Genomic DNA, 20,668 nt, shown 5'->3' with positions numbered 1-20,668 from the left:
AAATTCCCGTATGTTTATAAAGAATATGAAAACGGGGGTTTGTCAATTTCTTGCATCGCAGTAATAAATTTGCTCTTTGAAATTCAGTCCAGACTCGATTATCCGAGGGTTGGGAACTTCGGATAATGAAATCATGAACAAAAAATATGGCGGCTTTAAAAAGGTGTGACATTTTTTTTGGTGTGGGAAGTTATTAAATTCAAACTTGAGCTCGTCGAAAACTACCCACTGAGAATTTTGGCTCGAGCCTCGACTCGATTCAGGCTCGATCTCGAGCCAGATCGACTCGAGGCTCGAGACAAAATTCACAGTGGATAGGTCCTCTACCCTACACAGTAAAAAATGCGTAAATTTGGAAGGTGTAATTTGGGAAGGTTGAAAATTACCTCTTTTATGATGCAATTTAGACTGAAAAAGCGACATTACAACAGAAAAGTGGTAAAATTACATATTTTCAGAGGTAAAATTACACATTTTGCCTTCCTCACTGAGGTAAGGCTATAATCCTGCTCTATAATTGAACTTTTTATTTGAAGCTCGAAAACCCACCTTGATGTATACATATCGACTCAGAATCGAAAACTGAACAAATGTCTGTGTGTATGTGTGTGTGTATGTGTGTGTGTATGTGCCCAATAATGTCACGCAGTTTTCTCAGCACTGGCTGAACCGATTTTGACCAAACCAGTCGCATTCGACTTGGTTTAGGGTCCCATACGGTGCTATTGAATTGTTTGAAGTTTCGATAAGCAGTTCAAAAGTTATGTATAAAAATGTGTTTTCGCATATTTTCGGAAGTTGAATAAAAGGCAGTAAACTGAACCAAAAATCATCATCGTTAGTTAGGTAATTGAAAGACCTTTCCAACGAGTCTAACTTATTGAAGATCTGGGAACCCTGTCTCGAGTTATAACCACTTAAGTGATATTTATGTACTTTTTTGTAGCCGGATCTCACTTAAATGTAACAACGTCCGGATCCATCATCCGACCCATCGTTGGTAAGGTAATCGAAAGACCTTTCCAATGAGTCTAAAACATTGACGATCTGGCAACCCTGTCTCGAGCTCTGACCACTTAAGTGACATTAATGTACTTTTTTTTGTAGCCGGATCTCACTTAAATGTATGTAAACAATGTCCGGATCCACCATCCAACCCATCGTTGGTAAGGTAATCGAAAGACCTTTCCAACGAGTCTCAAACATTGAAGATCTGGCAACCCTGTCTCGAGTTCTGACCACTTAAGTGACATTAATGTTCTTTTTTTTGTAGCTGGATCTCACTTAAATGTATGTAAACAATGTCCGGATCCGGTAATTGAAAGACCTTTCCAACGTGTCTAAAACATTAAAGATCTAGCAACCCTGTCTCAAGCTATGACCACTTAAGATGCTTCTTATGAGCCCTTCGAGTGATATGTGTGTTTTTTGTATTCCGGAACTTAACGAAATCAGACGAAATTTGTGTCCAAACCCATCATATCACACATCAACCATTGTTGGAAAAGAGTGAGGAAGCAACAACCACATAGGTAGATTAAGTTAGTTTTTTATGACATAAAAGGTGTACTCCTTCACAGATGTAATATTACCATGATTTTTTTTCTGTACGGTTGCAGTGTTTTTTAGATACTCAGACAATTTGTTAACGTAGTTTGTTGCAACTTAATAGCCAATAATTCGATTTTATAAAAAAAAAACATGTTGAAAACAAGTCAAGGTCGAGTGGAAAGATCTGAACAAAATAAACAAAAATTACACAGTGAAAAATAATGTAAATTTTTAAGGTGCAATTTAGGAAGGTTGAATATTATGTAACTTCTGGTTCAGCCGAGACCTTTCTCGATGCAGGGACTCTACAAAAATACCTCAAGGTCGGCACGCTTATCCACACTAACTTTAACGGATACAGGAAAACACTTGAGCTACTAAAACGAAACACCACATTTATTAAACTTTTGTGCACACTTTATTCTCCCACTTTTCTCCTAACTAACTCCTTCTCCTAACCTCAAAACTGTCCCACTTTCTTAGGGACCATCCATAAACCACGTGGACACTTTAGGGGGTTTATGGCGATTGTCCACGATCCATACAAAAAAGTTTTTTTTTGTATGGACAATTGTCCACGAAGGGGGGGGGGGGTAAAAGATTCCCAAAAAAGTGTCCACGTGGTTTATGGATGGTCCCTTATTCTATCTGACCTTTTCTTCTGCTTCTTGGGGCCCCACCAGCTCGGCGTCGTCACCTCTGCTCCATCCACCAGCGATCTGGGTTCGACCGTCTGCTTCCGCCGCGGTCTCGAATCTGCTTCCTGGTGCTTGGTAGCGGTTCTCGTCGCGCGCTGCGTGGACCCATCCGGTTGTCCTGGGCTCTTCCCGATGTGTTGACGGATCGGGACTTCGGCCGGGGTTGGCGATTGGCCGGAACATTGCCCGTAGTCGAGCGCCAGGACGTCGGACATTCCAGGGGGTTGTTGGGGTTCCACTGGTCATCCCCGGGGCATCCAGGATGAACCTTAAACAAAGGTTGAGGGGTCCTGCCAAAGGACACGGTAAGGTTAGGTTGGCACTGGGTTTACGGCTTTGGCAAGTTACCTGTTATCCGACTGACTCAGGTACTCTCAGTCTGTTCGGTTACGGGTCTTCCGGGCAAATAGACCGAATTCCGGTTCTTGCCTTTGCAAGTCATCTACGGTATTGCCGCCTACCAGGCACCTGTCATCCGCCTCTACCAATCTGCTACCAACGCCTGTAGTCTCGTTCTAGTGGGGTAGCAATCGTGGGGGTATGGAACTGGCTGCGTACTGCTAGGGTCTCTTGGCTTTTGTTTGCCCTAGCCAGTGGGAGTAGTGAAGCTCCGCCCAATAACTTAAGCATTTTCCTGCATTTTAGCACATATATTTAACGCGAAACAAACAGAGCCACAGTAACGATTGGGTCAGGAACTGCCATCGGTTACAATTACCTCTTTAATGCTGTAATTTTTCCTCAATTTCGACTGAAAATGTGGCATTACACCAGAAAAGTGGTAAAATTACACATTTCCAGAGGTAAAATTACACATTTTTTCTGACTTAAAAAGATGTACCCCTTTCCAGATGTAATTTTATCATCATTTTTTTTGCTGTGTATGGTTACTTGGTATTATTACAAACAACAAAAATAAACAAGAAAACAAGTTTTTTGTTGAATCTAATATGCTTAAAGGTATACTCGTGGATGTAGGGATGCACATAAGTTTGGCCAAACAGAGACAATGTAGTATACATTAATGCAGTTGATGCATTTCTGAATGCTGTTTGTAGAAGGTGTTTACATATCGGGATTATATTTATATTTTCATTGATTTTAGAAACTGCAATTTTTAGAATCAACCATAAGCTTTATTTATGCAGACTACTTTGAAGTATTTGTTGATCTTTATTATTTAAAATTATATAATGAAATAAAAAATTTAAGATATGTGGACTCAAACAATTTGAGAGTTTTTTATTTATAAAAAAAATCATTCTATATATTTTAAAAGAAAACGCTGGTAAATTTATTCACAATCCCAATTCTATTACTTAATCACTGCATTGATTATCTTTTCTAATGGTTCAAATTCAAACACCGGAAAACCCAATAGGTAATTACATTCTGGAAAGCTCATATTACCCTTTCCACCGTAACATAATGATAAAGATCGTGTAACCACTTTGATGATAATCTGGTTCCACCGGACGTTGACAACACTAAACGCTACATTGCGACACACCGGCGAGAGCATCCTCGTCAATCTTCATCACACAAAAACGTTCATAAAAATTAATTAATTGTTGGTGGTGTACTCTGCCTGGCTGCCGAAATGAAGACCGCAACCCAAACCGTATCGTTTACGGTGTTTCCATTTTAGAAGCTTGGTTGTTAGATGTGGTTTTCCCGTTTATTCACCCATTTTCCTGCTTCCTCCAAGTGTTTTTTTTATCGCTACTCTTCCGCGTTTTTCTCTGTTGAACTTTTATCATTGCGAAAGCGTCCTACTTGGCTGCTGGCTGACTTCCTGACTTGGTTTGCCGTTCCGACAATTCCACAACATAAACTTCATCACAAAAGAAAAACATCTGCAGAACCTAGGGCCAGCCAGCCAGTCAGAGCACAGTGTCATACTTTTGTTGCTCCATTCAAGTGAAGTGACTGTTGCTTCTTATCAAGAGTTTGTCCATCATCAGCAGGTCCTCCGACCCAAGCCAACAGTGAGGAATAAAACGAACGCACAAAAAAACTTTCCTGAGAATATTAAAAATCAGATCGCAGTCCCGGAGAACGCTTTATTTAATTTCCATTTGAGGACAGCTTTTCTTATTTCTCAGTTCTAAATTCCATCCGAATTGGTTTGGCCTCGAATGATAACACAAATTAGATTGTTTTATCAAAATTTAGCATCAGTTCTTCATGTTTCTGATGAAAACTGTTCTCAACAAAATCTGCGAGTTCACCCCAAGTCACTTGGGTTATTATTCTTTCACCAAAAATAGCTAAAAATCAAATAAGAAATCTCAGAACTGTGAGGTTGTTTAACATGAAGCATATTTTATGAAACGTATATTTTTAAAAATTACTTGTGCATTCAAATAAATCCCGGCGATGCAATGCGGCATATGCAGGTGCATCGCAAACATGTACCTCCCACCCTCCCAAAACAACAAGCTAAAACTGCGTAACATTTTTGAATCACAAATATCCATCCCGGTCCGGCTTGTGATGGTGTGTGCACGATGCGTTTTCGTCCTCAGTCTCATCTGCCTGTGGCGCCGGCAGGATGGATCCAACTGTTTTTTCCCAGCACACATTCCTGCCAGCGATGACAATTTTCACTCGTTCTCGCTGCTGGTGGGTCGTTTTCGGCCAAGCCTGATAGATTCAATTTGGTATGCTTAAATGATTTTTGCGTTTCTGTTGAACCTTTCCGCTGACTAATGCCACATTAATCCCATGGGCTTTTTCCATACTACCAGTTGTAGTATGGAGCTTCCTTCTTCGCAGGCTCTTTTCCGGGCGGCTCTCCTTCGAGGAAAAATCTGTGTGTGCGAAGGAGTAATCAAATTGTGATAAATGGAATTTCGAAACTTTCCATTTGGTGAACGCTCCGGGGACAGTGCTGAAATCACGACAGAGTGTCGAAGGACGAAAGATCGAATGGAAACCGGTAATGATTTGTGAAGACTGTGAAGAAAATTTCAAACACTATGTTGTAAAGCGTAAAAGCTCAACAAAATGTTTGACACTAACAGTAATTTTTGTGAATGATGCATGTCCAAAGACCACATAATTTAAAAAAAAATTATTGTTACCATATTCCACAGCTTTACCTTATAGTTGAGACAATTTTGATATTTCCTTGCTTAAAGGGTTACATGCATGTATATCGGCAAAAAAGTCGGAGGTTAGTATGAGCACACACTTCAACTTTTTTTAATTCTTTTTTCAGGGCATTAAAATATACATTTTCACCTACTAACAAATCAAATTTGAAGATATTTGGTTGCACCATTGCCGAGATATAGCAATTTTAAGTTAGCAATTTCAAAAAACGGGTGCCACGATATCTCAACACTGTCTTGACTAAATTGGCTAAAAATGTTGGTGAAGACTCGTTAAACCAATTCCGTGTGCATGACGAAGCCCGATTTTCAAAAAGTTTATTTTAAAAAAAAGATAGAATATTTTTTGTGTTTTTCATGAAAAAAACCAAAAGTTTTTGATTTTTGTATTTTTCTTAAAAGCAAATTTAAAAAATTGGGCTTCGTCATGCACACGGGATACATCTTGAGAGTCTTCACTTCAAATTTCAGCCAATTTGGTCCTTCCCATCTCGAGATATCGTGGCACCCGTAAATCAACTCGGGGTTTAGAGAAAAACGCCAACAAAGTTTGACAGCCCGCTTTGCGCATGGCAAAATTTTGGGCTTAAATCGTCTCTTACTCAGTTTAATCATGAAATATCTTCATGAAACTTTCAGGAGTGATTAATAATCATCCTTTGAGTTGATTTAACAAATATTCTGTAATTTAAAATTTTCGTGATTTTCTACATGTATGTAACCCCTTAATGAATTCAAACTAACTGGCCAGAATGTTAATGTAAATAAGGAATGCTAATGATTCTGTTCTATTTGTTAACTTTAAAAAAGCATTTTATTAGTTCTCGATTAAGTTTTGAATGGTCCTTTCTGAGAAACCTAAGAGTACAAAGATTATTTTGAAAATTTACTTTAGAGTTTATTTTTGTTACTTGTCACTCCTTTTGCTCAAATTCCTTTACATTTTGAAAAAATCTGGTAACCCTTTCTAAAGTTATGGTTGATTGTGACTTATCATTTAATGGTTTTTAAAAGTTTCAATCCTTGGTTACCTTTTTTGACATGTTTTATTCTAGTGTTAACATAACAAGAAAAAGATAGAAGAAAGTATCTAGCACGATTAAAAGATAAAGTTAATTATCAGCGATGTTGTACGTACATTATAGCAACATGATTCAACAAAACATAGTTTTGATTAGATTTGGACCTCTTAAAAAAGTCTAAATCGTAATCTTTTTCATTTTTTTTTTTTCATATAACAATAAATGATCAATGACCATTGTAATCAAACCAGTGACTTGCATGACCTAAAATTAAGCAGGAAATTTCATGATCCAAATTACTACCATTAAACAGAAGCAGCCGTTTTGGGTACATACTTCACTAATGGTAAAAAATAATCCAAACCAAACGCGACACGGTAGCCCGAATGTGACGGGAAGAAAAATGTATGCAAATTTATTTCACCTTCAACTTCATTTTCAGTCCCCCTGAAAATGGATGGCCTTACCGGTTGTGAATGGAAGAAGGAACTTTTGTCTTCCATTTTCCAGGCGCTTGACTCTCCGACCACTATGTGATGTGTATGAATGGAAAACAGGCCCACGACGGTGAAAAGCCACCAGAACCAGAACCTAGAGGTTAAACGTGTCCCCCCAGCAACATTTTATTTAGGCTTTCTTTTTTTGTTCTGCTTTTTCGTATCTACCTGCAGTAGTGAAAGTATCATTACTTTTCCTTTTCCACTCACTCTGTGGCCGGTTTAACCTTCGTGCCAAGTGTGACATCTGACGGAATGTGGTGTGATTTTTTTTTATTTTCATAATTTATTTTATTTTCATTGAAAATAAGGTGATCGGTTCACTTGATAAAAGATAGAAGTCGTGTTTCATTCAAATTTATTTCTAAACATTTTTTTTTGCGATCTATAGTGGTTTTGAGGTTCTAAAATCCTACAAACATAAGACTCTGGTTAAGAGCATTTCCAAAAACTTTAAAGTGCAGATATGTTCATAATAAGAAGTAAATATTTTCAACACTTAGAAGTTGGCAACAAAATTAAGCAAAATGTTATTCACCTGGTAAAATTGAGTTTTGCTTTCCGAATACTGATACAAACACATGTACAAATTCAGCATTCAAATAAACTTCTTCCTGTACAGAGATCGAAGATGTGATGCGGCTCGACGTTCGTTCATGCTCGTGTTCGTATTCAATTTCTCGGCAGTAGACATCACCACCGCACCGGTTGGTAACCACATTGGATATATTGGCTGACGTAACAGCTCCAGAAGCTGCCGGTAAAAGTCTACGAGCGCGAAACATGAGCATGGCTTTGGCATCAAAGCATGACATCTATTTACAGGCAAATATTTTCCGCCGAATAACTTTTCATCAAATATTCTATTTCAAGCAATAAAATAAACTCCAATTTGTGTCAGCTCGCTTTCGAACCGAAAAAAATCTTACATTATTCATACCCCTTTTTCTCCTTCTTTTTACTACGATACTAAATAGGTGTGGATTGAAGTTTGAAAATTAACAGTAAAATAGACAGTTAGGGAGCGTTCTTTTATTACGTCACGCAAAATTTGGAATTTTTGGCCCACCTCCACCTCTTTCGTAACAAATCGTAACTGTAACCTATGGTATTTGCATCCCAAGACTAGTGCGATCGTTTGTTCCACGTCAAGTTACGGAGGGAGCACTTGAGAAGGCCTGCGGGTAGAACGACCTACTAGCGTAGCTGTCCAGCCCTTAAGGACGCTACCAACGCTGCACCGCTAGTTGCGCTAGTTACCGCCAGGAGCGAACGAGATCATTGCAAACGCCCGCCTTGGGTAGCGGCGATGATCAGGACAATGGGACGATGGGACAAAGGAGTCCAGAAGGAGGAGGTTGAGGATCGCTGGGAGAACCCCGCCATTGCAACGGTCACTTTGCCTGGTATATTGTAGAAGGACGGTCGATACCCGTAATATCACCGTTTCAATAGTGAAGTTTCGGAAGTGAAGTGGAAGCAGATCCGGTAGACGCCATCCCGGAGGAAAGCCGTCTGACGATCTGGACGCAAGCAGGAGGAGCCTGCGTTGATTTGTAGACATCCAGGTGTTAACCGTTGCTTTTCCCCGATCTATCGCCGTCCAACCTCCCTCCGCCATCGCTAATTTCCGTCCCCATTGTGCCCACAGAACCCCTCGGTGTTCGTACGCTTCGCGTACGGGCCGGCAGCCGGCGCGTAAGCCACCCGACACCCGCGGTACCCAGTACCACCGAGCACGATCGCTCACGCACGAGGATCGCCCGTGACACCGTTCCGGTGTGGAAACCGCCCTCGCGACGCCGCCATTTTGGTCTGCGGACCAATCGTCGCGAGATAAGACGCCAGCCTCGTCAGCCGTGATATCAACCGACGCCGGAAACCAGGCAGACCGGTAGATTCATCTACCGAAGTCCCAGAGTCCGTCAACATACTCGGGAGCGTCGAGGCAGGTGGCTCAGTTGAGGGACCGTGAGTACGAGAGCAGTAGCAGCTGACCGCCCGAAGCAGGTCGTAAGACGACCAAGTACGAGAGAGGAAGACGTGTCCCGCCCCGGTTGACCTAGTCCTGGAGGTCGGTGGAGGCGTGTAGCCGTGGTTCGAGGAACGCGAGCTGGAAACGGTAGCAGCAACAGTTTCGGAAAGGGGCCACGAAACCAGAGGAAGAAGGAAGAAGGACGTGTGAGCTATGAGTATTGTATAAGAAAGTGGGAGAACTAGGAAGTGAGGTACCGACGCAGCTTGAGTCTGCCGAATAAAACACGAAGTTTCGGAATAAAGTGGGTTTGTTTTGTCCGTAGGTCTAATCGAGTGTTTCCCTTACCGATTCTGGATTAATAAGCCCTCCATAGTTTATATAACAAATGACCGTTCCCCCTACCCCCCATGTAACGCGTAGCACAAGGTCTTGTCGCAAATTGGAGGGCGAGTTGCATAAACTAACTGGATGAAAATTAACTGGAGAAAAACTAAATGGATATTTTGGAATCTGAGAGGAACTGATAGATCGGATAGAGAACATCAAGGCCTAGTTGAGATAACGCGTCTCGCATCGGGATTTCTGGTGGTCTTCCTCGGGCCCTGAGGGTATCTTTCAACTTAATTCTGTAAACGTGGTAATCTGAACATGCCCATACGAGATGATCGATGTCCTGATAACCCTGCCCACAGTCGCAAAGGTTCGAATCACTCATGTAAATACGGTAAAGATAAGGCTACCAACTCTTGATGAGCAAAAATTCGTACACTTTGCTGATATGACACCATGGTACAGTAGTTGTTCGGTAATTGGGCTGAGAACGTAGCCCAGTCACCGAATGTTGCTCGTTAACTGGGCTGAACAACAAAAAAAAATTACAAGTATAAAACCGTGTCGTGTTTACAGCTAACAAATTTCACAAAAAGCTATCAGAGTTCTTATGAGATGCACTTTTAAAAGTATCCATAAAATAAATCGTGATTTGAATCAAATCATTATGGTTTTATTTTTTTTTTTGCAAAACTTTAAAAATTTTACGAAATGTTAAGTTTGCTTTTACGAATGATATCGTTCTCAGTGTTTTCACGAACACTTTTCCAGAGTTTTTTTTATTGAAAAGGTCCTATAACATGTGAAACACAACAGTTTACTGGACCTTTAAAAAAAACTCTAGGTTTGTTAATTCAAATGTTCAAAGGTTTTCACAAGTTTTAGAAAGCCTTTGAATCTTTTAATAGATAAATATATTTAGTAAGTAATGTATAAAAGAACAATTCTAGCGTATTTTTTTAAAGGTCCTTTTATTAAGAGTTAAATAAAATGTCTAATTAACAAAAGCTTTGACCAAATCAAAAAAGCGTATGGTAAGGAAAAAATCCGTACAGTTGGTAGCCTTAGGTAAAGATGAGCCTTGGATAGGTTGAAGCTTGGTTGTAACACAATTTATACAAATCAAATACGAACAGAATTGCATGGAAATGTGTGAAATACCTCAAAAAGGTTTTATCCCTTATCCCCGAATCTCACTTTCCCAAATCCCAATCAAACCATCCACATTAACGACCCCCGGGTCTTTTGTGGTCTCTATTGCAAGTTTCTGCTCGAACCTAGGAGTCCGAAGGCTTGAATAGGGAGAGCACCCAAACCTCTTTTACTCCAAGGAACCTTCCACCCCTGTGTTTGAACTGACGACCTTTGGATTGGCTTGGTTTTGTGTGTTGTTTGTACTTATGGCATGGAGACGACTTCTACACCTGGAATGACTTAACGGCCTAACAACCAAGGCCGGGACCGACATTTTACTTTCTCATCCGATGGAAGGTTGCAGCAGATGGGAATCGAACCCAGAATAATCCGCTTACAAAGCGGACAGCGTAACCATTCGGCCACGCATTGCCACATCCCATATACCCGAAAATCATTTCCCCGAAAATTCTACATCCCCGAAAATCATTTCCCCGAAAGTGCCACTTCCCCGAAAATCATTTTCCCGAAAATTCCACGTCCCCGAAATTCATTTTCCCGAAAATTCCATATCCCCGAATGTCATTTACCGAACTGTCGTTTTCCTGAATTTACATATACCCGAATGGTAACTTCCCCAAAAATTAAATTGTTCCTGCACGGAGAAAAAAGAGTTCCCAAAATCGTGAACAAGCGTTCATGAAAATGGGAACCTCGAACAAAGTGTTCAAATCCCATGGTACGATTTTGAAAAACGTACCATGAAATTTGAACACTTTGTTCGAGGTTCCCATTTTCATGAACGCTTGTTCACGATTTTGTGAACTCTTTTTTCTCCGTGTGATGATAACCTAGATATAAAAATTTAATAAACCTCAATAGAAGGCAATTTATAAACCACGCGGACACTTAAAGAGTGCGTTTTTTTGTATGGGCAATTATCAGCAAAGGACAATTTCCAAAAACGGTATCCACGTGGTAAGGATTCTGGACTGTATTTTGAAATTCAACTAAATGTATTTTTTTGCGAAATAATCACTGTATCAAATCGACGCTGTCTTGCTATCTTATCGTATGTCGTTTTTTGACGTTCCGAGAAAAACACGTTTTAATGTTTGACCTTGAATAAACGAAAAATAGAGCACGCAATGAAAACAATAACAAACACGATTTGTTTGGTTGACCAATTTGTGCTTTGTCCTGAACTTTGGTCAAATTTGGTTGCCGAGGTCCCGAGCTTTATTCAGGGACCATCCATAAACCACTCGGACACTTTTGGAGTGGGGGGCGTGTGGCGATTGTTCACGCTCCATCAGCCCGGGAGCATGTTCACAGCTCCCATACAAACTGAGCGTACCCCGTTTTGTGGGCCCAGTGGGCCCAAGATGGCGGCCTTTGATATTATCTAGCCAAATTTTTGAAAATGGCGAATAGTTTAATTAAATATAGTTTTTGCCTTGTTTTGGTTTAAAACGACAAAATAAGCATTATGGAATCATTTTCTTTAAAAACTTGTTTAGAGATACGCCACGTTCAAATATTAGTCTAGAACTGTTGAAGTGAGCGTGCCACAAAAGCCGTCACGAAAAAAAAGTTTCCTATGCAAATTTTGAGTTGCGTATTTGATGGGCGTACTCCGACGAGGCCCACTTGCCATCTGGCGGTGGATACGCGCAACTCACTAAAACTGTCATGTTAGGGGACGGTTGCGCTCCATACGATTTTTTTTTCTGCATGGACAATTGTCCATGAGGGGGAGGGGGGGGGGATGGGGGGTTGGGATTTCCAAAAAAGTGTCCACGTGGTTTGCAGATAGTCCCTTACAAATGTTTACGGTAGTCGAGCTCTTACTTGTGTCAAACGCATTCTGACCTGAAATCCCTTTTGCCAGTTGTCGCACTTACATCAATTTTCCGAGTGTTTTTATTGAATATCTCAGGACTGAAATCGAATTTAGGGTTTCTGTGTAGGTCAAAAGATGAGGCATTTGAGCTGCACAAAATGGCGTTCTTAACTCAGTTTGGCTCAAATTCGACGTACGACAAGCGCGCACGACAGCGACGAATTGTGAAAAATAGGCAACTGTATGCGACACGCTGCCATTTAGATTTGTTCATCATAAATATGTACTCCGTTCAAGATGTTCTCATTCCCTACATCATTTGTCATAGTCGGAGTTTTTGTTGGATTCGGTGGAGTCAGTTCTTTTTGAAAGGCAGTTGGAGTAACTAAATCTCAGAATCCGGAGTTCAAATTCTTTAACTCTGCAAACTTGGAAAATATTCAAAATTTAAGTGAAGCTGGAATAAAATGCTTGAAAAAAAAACTCGAAATTTTTTGAACGTTTAATTGTGAATGACACTTCATCGATCGCTACTTCCCCGAACCCGGTCAAGCGGGTATGCCCGTTGCTCAGAACCGCGCGCGCGTTTCTGTGCAATGGGCATGCTCGCCTGACTGAGTTCGGGGAAGTGGCGTTCGGGGAAATGGCCGTTCGGGGATATGGTCATTCGGGAAAATGATTTTCAGGGATGTGGAAAATTAGGGGAAGTGGCCATTCGGGAAAATGGTTTTTAGAGGAAGTCGCCATTCGGGGAAATGGATTGTTCGGGGAAATGATTTTCGGGTAAATGATATTTCGGGAAAGTGTCTTTTGGGAGATATGACATTCGGGGAAATGACTTTGGGTGGCCCGCTGACCCATTTTGAATGATCCTGTAAAATGGCCCTTTGTCGCATTTGTAAGTGATTTTATGTTTCCTTAAAATTAAGATTAAGTTTATGTTTTTTTTTGTGTGAACCTTTTTATTTTTCCTTAATATAATGAGTGATTTTTCTATACTTTGATCCCGAATACATGGAACACATATTTTGTTGAATAATCGAACTTATTGAAATAATGTTAATAACAGATTTTAATGTGATTGAAAAAAGTAAATTTTGACGAATTATCATCAAACATTTTTGAAAATGAGTTAGAGAACGTTCGAATTTGAATAAAGTGGGAAACTGTGAAGAATTAAAACATAGGTATATAATTATTCAAAAAACATTACGAACGACTTGTTATTATCTGGATCTCAAACTTATTTCGCACTTAGAACCTTCCACCGCGTGATTTGAACTCATAACGTGTGGGTTATGAATCTGAGTACCTAACATCTGATTAAACCAGAATTAAATTTATTGAAATTTTATTGAAAAATCTTTAAGCCACGATTTATCGTTAAAGTTGCACGTCATTTAAAAATAAAATTACGCATTTTCACAAAGTTTGTGTCACCCCTTCTAAAATATATTTAAAGATAAATAAAAGAGTGTCAAATCTAATAGAAGTGCATTCAACTAAATATCTTTCAATTTGCATTATATTTGTGAAATTACGATTTTATTTAGTCAAAAATATTGTATTCATTGTATTCTCTCATGCTCATGCTCATGCTCAAAAATATTGTATTCATTGTATTAATGTTGAGGCACGAAAGTTGCAATGAAACGCAGATTTATAATATTTGTTTTGCATTTTTTTCTGAATTTAATGAAATTATACCAATTGATAGAAAGATTTTTGTGTAAAATTATTGAAAAAAAAAATTATTTTATGTTTTCTAAAACATAAATGGCGAAATTTTTCTAAAATCACCGAAAATTTAATTTAAAAAAATCAACCAAAGATGCATTTTTAGATTTTTTTTTTCATTTTTTTTACATTTGGCCTGCAAGCTCACGTTAGCTTCAAATTTGGCCAGCCATTGAACAAATTTGAGAACCCCTGACTTACAGGATCCATGCCGGGTACTAGGACCAATTCCTGTTCCACATACATATGAGTCTATGCGAGGGTTGAACCGCGCCCAAGAATCGTGTTGCTTCGGACGCCTAGAAATGAGCAGAAACTTGCAACAGAGACCACAAAATGTGGAACGGGGGAATTTTTGATTTATACAGCCTTCTCCTTGGACTACAAGACGTTTACCGATTTGGTAGAACCGACCGTCATAACGTGCTACCCTTCACAGCCACACTCGTGGTTCCCCATTGGTTGGTCAAAGTCAAACTAAAAAGGGACGAACTGTCACTTTTTACGCGGAGCATACGCACACTATCATAACAAACGTTTGATAGGATGTGTGAACTCCGTGTAAAAGGGGTGTCAAACTAAAAAGTGACCCCGTTCGTTTGACAACAGTTGGTGTCAAACCATCGGGGTTTGAGTGTATAACTTAAGTGGTCACAACTCGAGACAGGGTTGCCAGATCTTCAAGGTTGTGGACTCATTGGAAAGGACTCTCGATTACCTAACCAACGATGGGTCCGGGCATCTTTTAAATGCATATAAATGAGATCCGGATATTTGTGAAAACACATTTTTATAAATAACTTTTGAACTAGTTATCGAAACTTCAATCAATTCAATTCCAATACTAAGTCGATTGCAACTGGTTTGGTCAAAATCGGTTCAGCCAGTGTTGAGAAAACTCAGTGAGAACTTTGGTCACATACACACACAGACATTTGCTCAGTTTTCGATTCTGAGTCGATATGTATGCATGAAGGTGGGTCTTCGAGCTTTTAATAAAAAGTTAATTTTTAGAGCAGGATTATAACCTCCTCAGTAAGGAAGGCAAAAGACAAATTTTCTAGGTTACCTCCTGAAAACGCAAGTATAGTACAGTTTGCTACAATGTTTATTCTGCTTAGCATGTTGGTTATCCACAAAGTAATTCCATCCTAATTGAAGCTGCGATGCGCTGTGTTTTCTGAGGTGTGAAATTAGTCCTTAACGGGACAGAAAAATAAGAGTGATCGTCATTTAATTTTACGTTGGGCTCTTCCAGACCAAACCTTTGGTGAAAATCTTTGCTAACCAACGTCCCGTTTTACGGTTCTCTATATCTCTCTCTTTTTATTTCCCGGTTTTTCTTCCACAGTGTGAGCCCGGACTTGGGGCCAGTGTTATGTACAATCTGTTGTACAATGCGCCCCAGAAGTTGATGCTGTTGGCGGGCTGCAGTACCGTTTGTACGACAGTCGCCGAAGCAGCGAAAATGTGGAACCTAGTTGTGGTAAGTCCTGGAAAACATCTCTACACTACCCATTTCCTTTTTCTGTCCTTTTTTGCTTGTTTCGTTTCTTTTTTCGCATTCTGCACTGTCATCCGTGGTCGTTGTCATTTTCACTGTAACTGTATCAGGCGTGTCTCGTTTTTCGTTTTCACCGCAATCACTTCAGCCGACACGTTTGTATGTGTGCATGTGGTTAACGAATTTTTGAACATTTCACGCTCTGCCGACGTCTTAAAAGGATATCCAACATCAGCTTTGCGATACTCTTTAGTGTCATTTCCGTTACGGACCCTACCGTAGTTTGGTTGCGGTTGAAAAGATTTGCTTTCATATTAAATCAAGACAAGTTGCACACCTGTTGTTCCTGAAACTTCGCCTTTAAAAATAACTATGATTAGGGCCATTCTCCAACAACTCCCGCAGCAATTGCCTCGACCGTTCTTCATTTTCCAACCCCATGTGTAAAACATAGTGGGACATAACATTTAAGTGTTATTTTTTCATTCAAAACAAAAAAAAATCATTTAATAACTTCATGTTTATTGTAACATCCAATTGAACATAAAAGTCCCATTGAAGTCATATTTTCAAATCATCACCATTTCTTGTTGCAAACACATATATTTGAAAAATTAAAGGGGCCATACTGCCCCTCCGTTAAAGAGATTTCGAAAAATGGATCTTGAAATCATGATCAGGGACCAAAATTACCCATTTGAAAAAAATGTCTGCCGCTTATCGACTTGGGGTATTTTTTTCCGATTTCGTGCGTTGGCAAAGAATGACCCATTATTTTTTGTACAGTCATCCCACATATTCGGAACACCCACAAATTCGGAACACTTTCATGATAATTTGTCAATAGCATGCCAAAAGTAGCTTTTCTGTCGACCTTAGTATTTTTAGAACCTTCATTTGGACATTATCTTGCTATTTCACTAGTAAAAGTAGTACTTTTTGAACAAAAAACTTCATTCCAAGACTATTTTGTCCAGAGCAGCAAAACACTGCCTCCAAATGGCCTGTTTCATAATTGTGGGATGCTATTGTGCCTCCCACTATTGTGGGATACCTGAATTTAACTGATATTTTCACAAAATAAGTTATCAAACCATGTATAAAACATCACTAAGCTTGAGTTTCATTGGTTTCAGTGTGTGAAGTCATTATTTGGTAATAAATATGTACTTCTGGAGAGATCCACAGTTTGTTTACATTCAATTCAATTCAATTCAATTCGGTTTTATTGGTGAATAATCAAGATACAATGAGTTATTTTGAAGTGCATAACAGAGTTTTGGAGTTCCTTACAGCTGTGTGTTGCATCATAATCCATTTAGGAACAATTATTTCTTTAACTAAGGCACTAGCAAGAGTAAGAAAAAACTATAAAAAAACTTACAGAAATTGCAAAGGAAAGGGGATAGAGGAAGAGAAAGCTTATATCTAGATCACAGGTAATTTATCCTTTGTAGATGTGTTTGATCATCAGTTCCCCAAGGGCCAGGAATTGTTCTGCCTTGTTCCGGCAGCTCCGAAACCGCGTCATCATCTCCCCGCGAGAGCAAAGAACTCCGGCAGGGTGAAGAGATCTTCCCCGGTGACTTCTTGCTGGGCCGTACTGCCGCTACCGGCAGCGACCACGCTGGCGAACGAACGCCCCCAACCAGGAGAGAACGCTGAGTTTTCCGCTGGAACCGTACGCTGTCCAGCTGCAGGAACGGCTGCGCTCGTACTTCGCTGAGGAGGGTGGGACGCTTTCTTCTTCCTCTTTTCCTGCTCCTCGAGGTAGGCCTTGCGCGCGACGCATCCACGGTAATTGCCGGTATGGTTGCCGTCACAGTTCGCGCACTTTACGTGCGGCTTGGTTTGTTCTGCCTTGTCCCCCAAGTCCGCCTTTCGTGGCAGTGCGCACACCTCCGAGAGGTGTGACTCACCGCACTTCACGCAGCGGGGCCGGAGGTTGCAGTTCCGCGAGCCGTGGCCGAATTTCTGGCAACGGTGGCATTGCGCTACGTCCGTCGGGTTCTTGGTGTAAAACCGCCAGTTTACCCAAAAACCGTCCAACGTTTTAGTCCGCCGCAGGTCTTGGATCTTGACGGTGCCGCGGTCGAAGTACAACAGGTACAGTGTGTGTGTACCTGTTACCGTTGTCTTGCGCGAGAGCACTTTAATCTCCCGCGGTTTTATTCCGGCGTCCGAAAGGTGACCCTTCAGGTCGGAGATCGGACGGTCTTGATAACCCTGCAAGACGACCTCTACAGGGGGCTTCTCGGGGTTGAATGTGTAGAAGTTGAAGTTGCTACGCTTCAATTCTTCAAATACCAGGTCGAAATTCTTTTTGGTCAGTGTGATCACTTGCACTGCCGACTTACCGATTTTCAGACAATATCCGAGGCCTTCCAGCAACTCGTCAACATCGTCCGCTAACGTGTCCAAAACAAAAATTGGAGGTGGTCTACGTTCCGCTGGAGATTTGTTCTTTTTTGACGTCGGCACTTTTTTCCGTGCGCGACCATCAGCGTCGTCGTCATCGTCGGTAGTGCTGCTACCGTCAGAGTTGTTATTTTCTTCGTCGTTGCTCAGCATCTGGAACTCGTTCCTGATGGGGATGTTGGCGGATGTTGATGTGCCACTGGTCGTGGCACCGGAAGTACCGGAACGGGTTCGCACTGGTGATCTTGGGACATATCCGGGATGTAGTAACTTTTTGTCGATGCCTTCTGCGTTCACGCTCCCCTGCGCGATGGCGGTCGACACGGCGTTGGTTTGTTTACCTTTTTGCACACGGCCGGTAGACGAACTTCGCGGGTTTTTCGAGGCCGCACTCGAACTGCCACGGCCACGGCCAGCCTTTGGCATGCTGGAGAAGCAAACTCGCGGGTAACCACAATCAATTACGGCGAAAAAAATCGAAAAAACGATGGAGCACTGAGCACTAGCTGCATGCTCTCGTGCGTACACGGAGGGAGCGTGTTTGTTTACATTCGTAAGAAAAAAGTGTTCCGAATTTGTGGATTTCAAGGGTCAATGTAATTCTTCAAAAACTTCATATAAAAGTTAAAATTTGCAGATGTTCGTTACAGCATTCGAAAGATCGCAAGAAAAGCTTTCAAATGAAGGTAAAAGCGAATCATTAAGTTCAATTATCGATTTGCTATGATTTTTTGAACATTGGCCGATCTGGAAACCGTTCCGAATATGTGGGATGACTGTACCTTTATGGTGGTTATGTGGAATTGCTCCCTAGTGGTTGGATAAATCGTTGCATTATTATTAAATAAAAGTCTTGTAGAATGGTTGACCATTAGCATCGGTGCTATAGTGAATCATTGTATGCATCCATGGAAGTTAAAAAAAACTTGAATGACATACAACATACAATTTGCATGTTTATTTATTCTGTTCAATCCTATTAAAACTTTGCCTTTTTAAATCAAAATCCTTTGGGTGGATAGGTCCCTTTTGCTGGCATCTGCCGGGAAATATCCGCTTACCGCAACAGACAACCACTACCGGTGTGACGTAACGAAAATTGTATGCTTATTTTTATCGACACGGCACGTCATGCTGAGTAGATCTGGCGTTGTGCTGTATGCAACAGATGGTTTACTGCATAAAAGATAAAAAAAACTTAACACTTTATAGTTTTGCGGCAAAACATTTTTTGTGGTTTGTTTTCTCAACTAAAATTAAAATTTAATGACACAGTATTTCATTTCAAGCAAAACAATGTGAATAGGTCAATGTGGATTTATGAACAAGCAGTCTATCCTGCTCCTTTCAAATGTAAAAATTCACTGACGTGAGCAAGATAGACTGCATGTTAGCAAATCTACGACCAGTATGGATATATGTGGTGTCATTTACTATTGGAACTTTGACTGTCAATGAAGGATTTGAATATAGATTACAAAAAAAAGTTAATTAAGATGAAAATTATATTACGATAACGATTTGATTTTCGGAAACAAACATTGCCGATTGTTAAATGACTCCATTTTTGTCCTTGATGCTAAGTATTTCAAATACGACGCTTCATCATACAAATCATGCTAAAATAAAATGAAAAACAATCAAGTTGTACTTTTATGTTTATCAGTTTATCAGTTAGGCCGTTGCAATTTTTTGAAGTTTATGTCCCTCGACTCTGAAGTGAACCAAGATTCCGGCTACTCTCCTGATAGTTTCCGTAGTTTTGAAGATACTAAAATCTTGCCATAGAAATGTTTCATATTCGTCTACTTTTCCATGTATCATAACATACACTCCATTCATATAATCTAATTAGATTTTCTCTCTTTCCAGTTATGTTACGGCGCATCTAGCCCTGCCTTATCAGATAGAAGTAGATTTCCTACGTTATTTAGGACGCATCCGTCTGCGACTGTACATAATCCTACTAGAATAAAACTAATGCAAAAATTTGGGTGGTCGCGTGTAGCGATCCTCCAGCAAGCCGAAGAAGTGTTCATATCGGTAAGTACATAAGCCCATTATGGATTATTCGGAAATCGATTGTAAATCCAATAGTGGTCGTATAATTGCGCTCTGTGTTTTGATTGTACGCCACTTAGTTGCTCTAATCCGTGTATCGCCCCCGGGTCATATCCGATTACTAACAGATTATGTATTCTCTATCGTTTGTTTGCTCCTTTTTTTTCTCTCTCTATCTCTCTCTCTCTCTCTCCATGTCGGTCCACCGTGGAGACGGTCGAGGATTTGGAGACCCGGTGCAAAGAGGCCGGAATCGAGATAGTGACAAGACAATCATTCCTTTCCGATCCTACCGATGCGGTGCGGAATCTCCGGAGACAAGATGCCCGTATTATTGTCGGACTATTCTACGTAGTCGCAGCCAGGCGGGTCCTGTGCGAAATGTACAAACAGCAGCTTTACGGAAGGGCTTACGTGTGGTTTTTTATCGGTAGGTAGTGTACTTGATATTTTCAATTTTTCTTCCCCGTTTTCAACTCTCATCAGGAATGATTTTCATACGCTCGATTTGTTCAGCAACTTTCGTTCACCAAGCTGAGCTTTTTCCTTCCTCCGTTTGCCTCTCCAAGGAATGATTTGCAAATTCTGAGATAAATGAAGCGAATGACAGACTTAGAGTATATCCCATGTTTTAGGAGCCCCGACGCCATTCGAGCTTCCGGCTCTGCTTCTTACGCTCTCTTTTTCTCGTTTAAGCTTACGGATTAGTGACTGGAATCGAACACAAGCATAAAATCGTTCTCCAATAATCGACAGCAATGTTTGCAAATGGTTGAAAC

General features: G+C 40.5%; 1 protein-coding gene across 1 annotated transcript in view; it reads left to right on the top strand.

The window, feature by feature from the left end:
• LOC6046465 (gamma-aminobutyric acid type B receptor subunit 1) overlaps window positions 1-20,668 on the top strand; it is a 203,096-nt gene that overhangs the window by 94,202 nt on the left and 88,226 nt on the right. Inside the window, exons 4-6 of the mRNA XM_038258438.1 lie at window positions 15,258-15,392; window positions 19,701-19,871; window positions 20,103-20,319. Coding sequence (XP_038114366.1) covers window positions 15,258-15,392; window positions 19,701-19,871; window positions 20,103-20,319 — 523 coding nt within the window. The remainder of the gene's footprint in view (window positions 1-15,257; window positions 15,393-19,700; window positions 19,872-20,102; window positions 20,320-20,668) is intronic.

This window comes from Culex quinquefasciatus, chromosome 2 (assembly GCF_015732765.1).
Source record: "Culex quinquefasciatus strain JHB chromosome 2, VPISU_Cqui_1.0_pri_paternal, whole genome shotgun sequence".
NCBI classification, from domain to species: Eukaryota; Metazoa; Arthropoda; class Insecta; order Diptera; family Culicidae; genus Culex; species Culex quinquefasciatus.
Note: the sequence above shows the minus strand (reverse complement) of the source record. Positions and strands in the feature narration are given on the sequence as shown.